General features: G+C 45.9%; 1 protein-coding gene across 1 annotated transcript in view; it reads left to right on the top strand.

The window, feature by feature from the left end:
* Positions 1-6,298, top strand: part of CFAP99 (cilia and flagella associated protein 99) — a 40,414-nt gene that overhangs the window by 22,855 nt on the left and 11,261 nt on the right. The window contains exons 8-9 of the mRNA XM_015419963.1: positions 2,627-2,715; positions 6,048-6,252. Coding sequence (XP_015275449.1) covers positions 2,627-2,715; positions 6,048-6,252 — 294 coding nt within the window. The remainder of the gene's footprint in view (positions 1-2,626; positions 2,716-6,047; positions 6,253-6,298) is intronic.

The raw sequence follows: 6,298 nt of genomic DNA on the forward strand, positions 1-6,298 counted from the left end.
CTTACCTGGCTGCTTCTTGCTCTGAGGGCTGCTGGGAGCAGGGGGTGGGGCTTGTTGCATGTGCCCGCCCCCTGGGCTCTTTACTGCCAGAGCTCCGCTTCTGTGCGCTCCTGCAGGAAATGACCCGATTATTATATATATATATATAGATAACAATAATAAAGCCTTAACCAACAATAAGAACATATAATTCAACGTCACTACATCTGTGATTCCTTATTACTTAGCTGACAGTTAAACACTATAATTTTCAGTGTAAAGTCAAAAGAGAAAGTTTCATGTGCTGTAAAACATTAGTTTGTTTGACATTTCTACTTATATTTTTACCCACAAAATGCAACCATTTCTTCATAAAGTTTGACTTTGAGCCTATAACACGAGTTTCTCCTATATCATATGTCAGCTTGTCCAAAACAAAATATTCCCAAACTTTAAGTAACCATGACTGAATAGTTGGGGGTTCTCCTTCCTTCCATTTCAATGCTATCACATTTTTAGCTGCTGTAAACATGATTGAAATCAGATCTTGATTATGCGGCCCGCGAGTGACTGATTACCTTTACTGGCAGATGGCAGAGGAGGCTGTGCATTATGTCCCCGTATACTGCCCCAGTGCTAATGCGTAACGGGCAGTGTCAGGGAGATATTGTAAGGAAATGCATGTTTTAAACATAGAGTCAGGTCTTAAGAGCTGCCACTGGACTCAAACTATGTTTTAAGCATGTTTGAGTAAAAATAATATTGTTAATTGGGTTTGCCTGTGTCCTTTATAAAGTTTGTTATTTCCGGTACCTGGCATTACATTTTATGGCACGCATGGCCCGTAATGGCCTGACAAAGTGACCTGGGTCCTTTCTGCACTTGGATTTCATCCCTGGTTTTATCAGAGTTCAACTCGCGACACAATACTTTGCATTTATCCCTAGTTATAACAGCATCTGTTTATCCCGGAACAAGTGTGGGGTGAAACCGGGGTGACCTCAGTGTAATGTGGAAACAAAAAATACCCCGATATAATTACAGGGGTGAACTCACGTGTCGTGTAGAATGCAGGTTTGGGGACAGGGTTGAACCAGGATTTAAGGTCTAGTGCGGAAAGGACCATATATGTCAGATCTGGCCCTCATAACAAATTAGTTTGATACTTCTGGTCTGTAGGATTACTCTGATTTATTTGGTAAGTTATATCATTGCAAGGTTTCCACTTTTTGTGCAAAAAATTTTTTTTGACACTAATGTGATTTGGATTGTTCTCCATTGCCTGTAAAGGCCCTCCTTTCACACCTTCAGTTTGCCTCTTAAAGGCAGTGGTTCTCAAACCTGAAGCAGTTATCAGGACACACTTGTTAAATGCCCTCCTATGACTTTCCTCCTGTGTCATATAAAACACAGGAATCACACGTCGGTTATCAATGAGCAGTTTTGTAAAGTATTGTTCTTATTTAGTACTTATCAGGGGTCATTTCCTAGAAAATGAGGAGCAGGAGCTCATTTGCATATGCCACACCCCTGACAAAGGGCAGGCATGTTTAAAATGAGTTAAGGCATATATAAATGAGTTTAAATCCCCCCCCCTTCCGTGAGTGTTATGTAGTGGGTAGCCGCATGGATGAACAACAGACAACGACGTGGTGCATAGCACGCTTTATTAGCACACAACAAAGACAAGAGATAAACGGCCGGCAGGCCAACTATATACACACCTGGGGACCGCCCCTGGTCACCATTGGTGGGTTCAAATCTCCCGCCACGGATCCCATTGGTTCCCCAGAGGAGGGACTAGGATCCTAGTCCCTATTGTTGTTCGGACTGAAGCTAGGGCATATGCGCTGACCTCCGGTGGCGGTCCGCGGACACTACACCCCTCCCCCCATAGTCCGGACCTTGCCCCTATGAAACATAGTCTTTCAGGTACGCTGGAGGCTGACGTTATGACTTTCCTCCTGTGTCATATAAAACACAGGAATCACACGTCGGTTATCAATGAGCAGTTTTGTAAAGTATTGTTCTTATTTAGTACTTATCAGGGGTCATTTCCTAGAAAATGAGGAGCAGGAGCTCATTTGCATATGCCACACCCCTGACAAAGGGCAGGCATGTTTAAAATGAGTTAAGGCATATATAAATGAGTTTAAATCCCCCCCCCTTCCCTGAGTCTCTCCACTTTTGTGGCGGGCTGGCTGGGGAAGGGAAGGGCAGGGAGGCAGAAACCTAAGCTTTCGTGTCCATACACACTTCTTCAGATATCTGTGAAGAAAAGTTAGACTGAGAGTGACTGGCCCAAGATTGTAAGTTTAATGGCAAGTGGGGATTTAAATCGAGGTGGTCCTACACAAAATCTCTAATAACTACAGCACACTGGCTCTCGTATGTAAATGGAGAATGTTTTCGTGTCTTCAAAGTACAGAGAAGTCAGCACATTAGAGATGATTTCTCATCATTGAAACATTACCCAGTTGGGGAACCTTTAAGGGTTTTAGTGGCTATCAAACCATACAGCCATTGCAGACCAAAGCGGCACCTGCGAACTGTTCTTAAAGTTTTCCAAAGGTGCTCTTATTGTATTCACTGTTGTCTGTACAATTTACACCCCTATAAATGTTTTATGCCCACCATTTCCTGACAGACAGACAATGCGTCTATCAAGTTAAATGCGACAGCCATCTTAAGAGAAGGTGTCCTGTATCAACGAAAAATGGAACAGGAATTGAACAGGTACTCATGGCTTGATTTTTATTCTTATTTTACTTTGCCTGATTAAGTGTTTCTTCAAAACGGAATGAAATTTTTGTGTCTGTTTTTACCGCTGAAAATACGGGGCACGTACCCATGCTGGCACTACTGTCTTCAGGAAGGGTGTCTGGAAAAATGAGTCAGACTTTATTGATCTGCTCCTTCACTGCACTGGGTGGGTATTGCAATCCAAGGATTGCTTTTTTGTAAATCCTGCAGGTGAGAGTTCCGGTCCGAGGGGTCAGGACAAAGGCAACCGTTACGCAGTACTTGATAGAACAAAGTTTGAGTCCGGTGGCATGCACACGGAAGCTTATTCCCGGGATTGAATTTCGTGGGTCTTAAAGGTGCCACCGGACTCAGTCTTTTGTTCTGCTGCTTCAGACTAACACAGCTACCCTCCTGAATCTACTTTCACGTAAGGCAACACTTGATAAGTAGACTAAGGACTAGCTGTTGTAGACTTTCTGAGTTGTCTGGCCGCGGTCTTGGCTTTGTAGGACCTGACGTTTCAATGCCAAGACCACGGCCAGACAACCCAGAAAATCTACAACAGCTAATGAACTCCGTCCGTGAAAGCCTTAGACTAAGGACTGCTTTATATGTTCCGGACGGTAGCCGGAAGCATGCAGTCACGTCTGACGGTCAGCGGGTTTTCGTTATAAGGCCTTGCTTGTGCACTCCACAATTAGTGTCCAGGAATTGTGCTTGTGTGGTTGCTGTTGGGACGAAATGGGTTGACATTTCAGTAGAATCTCTTGAGCATTTTCCTTCCCATGTGTCCAGATGATGGAAATATCATCAATGGTGAGGTTGCTGTTGGGATGAAATGTGTTGACATTTCAGTAGGATCTCTTGAGTGTTTTCCTTCCCATGTGTCCAGATGATGGAAATATCATCAATAAATCCTAGATACAGGACAGGAGTTAATGGAAAGAAGCTGCCAGAGGCGTTGTATATAGTACAAAATTATATAAGTCAGACAGGAAGAATGTTTGAATTCTGTGGTGAAGCTCCTGATGGTTTGTAGCCCATCTTTGTGGGGGATGTTGGTGGTATATAGAGACCATAGACTGCCGTTTCCTCAAGAAGTCAGTTGTGTCTCTTAAGTAACTGGGGATGCAGATGGCATCGTCTGAAAGTGGAGTCTATATTGCCAGGACACCCCCACCTCCCCAGCAATAGAGCCAAAGCCTGGTTGGGAAGATGGAGTTTGACCATCTGTGCACTATTTAAGTGCTGTTGTGGCAGAACTCTTTCACACACAGACAGCGGAAATAGGCCTCCGGATCACAATAACACAGATGGTACAACATTGGCTAGTTAGCTGCTCTCTCCATTTCTCCCTCTAGCAACTGGCATACCGATGTACTCTGTATATTTAATCGTCATGTGTAAGGATGGTCGATAAATGTATTTCTTAGTAATTTACCTAAAGATGACCAAGCTAGGGGCCATCACCGTGTCTTATGGCAGTAAACTTCATGTCCGGCGTCCTGAACTTAGTAGTGGAAAGTTTTGTCAAGTTGCAGCGGACTTCCGATGACCCCTCGTGGGGGTTTCAAGGCCAGAGACGTTCAGAGGTGGTTTGCTGTTGCCTGACTCGGTGTAGCAACCCTCGGTGGTCTCCCATCCAAATGCTAACCAGGGCCGACCCTGCTTAGCTTCTGATATCGGATCAGATCAGATTAGCCTGGGCCATTCGAGTCAGGGTGTTCTGAACTTACTCCAGGCAATTTAATTGTATGACTCAAAGTTCAAATACAAAGAGCGACTAGGAAAAATAGGGTGGTGGGTGGGTTGTTTTTTTGTTTTGTTTTTTGTAAAGCACTGCATCCCCTTGATCTGTATATTTCCCAGTGTTCCCTCTCAGCTGAGTTAGTGTGAGCTAGTTCACAGTTTTTTAGCCTGCAGCTCACACATTTTTTGTCTCAGCTCAGGAAGGAGGGCTCCAGAGCAAACTCATTTGACTAGGAAAAATAGGGTGGTGGGTGGTGTTTTTTTTTGTAAACTGGTGCTTTAACTTTCTGTAGAGAAAAGCCCTGCATCCCCTTGATCATGCTTTAGTCTGTATATTTCCCAGCGTTCCCTCTCAGCTGAGTTAGTCTGAGCTAGTTCACAGTTTTTTAGCCTCCAGATCACAGAATTTTTGTCTGAGCGCGGGAAGGAGGGCTCCAGAGCAAACTAATTTATGCAGTGGACAAACCACTCGCTCACAACTTTAATGCCAGCAGCTCACAAAGGAGAAATTTTGCTCACAAGACTCTGCAGCTTAGAGGGAGCATTGGTGCTGTGCCGGGGTCATTTTGTAGAAAAAGAGGTGCAGGAGCGCATTAGCATAACTTATTTGCATATGCCACACACCCTGACATCACCAGAAGTGTGTCAGAAGGCAACACCCACTGCAACTTACCTGGCTGCTTCTTGCTCCTTGTGGCCCGACTGAGGGCTGCTGGGAGCAGGGGGTGGGGTGGGGCTTGTTGCATGTGCCCGCCCCCTGGGCTCTTTACTGCCGGAGCTCTGCTCCTGTGCGCTACTGCAGGAAATGACCCCTGGTGCTGTGGTATCCTTTGTGAAATAAGGTAACCAGACGGGTTAGGTTGGGGCAGGCCATGACTCAGTGGTGGAGCCTCCACTTGGTATGCAGAAAATCCCAGGTTCAGTCCTCGGCATCTCCAGTCCGATCAGATGGTCGGTGACATGAAAACCTCTGCCTGAGGCCCTGACTGACTTTGCTGGGCCAAGGGTCTGCTTCAGTATAAGGTAGCTTCATGTGACAAGATTTACAGAAAGGTTAAAAAGACAGACCACGTTTGGTGTAGTGCTTAAGTGTGCGGACTCTAGTCTGGGAGAACCGGGTTTGATTCCCCACTGCTCCACATGCAGCTGCTGGATGACCTTGGGCAAGCCATAGTTCTGTCAGAGCTGTTTTCTCAAGGACAGTTCTGTCCAGAGCTCTCTCAGCCCCACCTACCTCACTGTCTGTTGTGGGGAGGGGAGGGGAAGGGGAAAGAATTTGTAAGCCACTCCGAAAGGGGAAAGAATTTGTAAGCCACTCTAATCTCTTCTTCTTCTTCAAACCCTTCCCTAATAATTCTGAACACGGACGTTGCCCTCTTCGTTTCTGCTGCACACTTAGAGTTCGTATTTTCAGTGAGCTCCCCACTGTGACCCCAAGATCTTTCCACGGTTGCCCCAGCCAATTCGGGCCTCCATTTTCTGAGGGCTAGCATCTTTTGGTGTAGGTACCATGCACAACAGCAGGGCAGGTATAATCCAGTCCCTCAAGCCATCCATTTCCTTTCCGACGACAGACTCGAACATCTCCTGCGAGGAGCTCGGGATCCATCTGAATTCCTAGACTGGCAGAAGCAGATGCGTGAGAATGACCTGCGTCAGCAGCTGGCGGAAGCAGAGTGTCGGAGGCTGCAAGGGAAGCTGAGCTACGAGGAGGCCATTCTGGCCCATCAGAACTGTGCTCAGAAAAACCAGGAAAGGGCCGAACAGGAGAGGTTAGAGGTACTACGTTAAGACGTTATTCAAATCAGAATTGGGCATCGTTTCC

Source organism: Gekko japonicus, unplaced genomic scaffold, assembly GCF_001447785.1.
Source record: "Gekko japonicus isolate JY-2015 unplaced genomic scaffold, Gekko_japonicus_V1.1 scaffold4343, whole genome shotgun sequence".
Lineage (NCBI taxonomy): Eukaryota > Metazoa > Chordata > Lepidosauria > Squamata > Gekkonidae > Gekko > Gekko japonicus.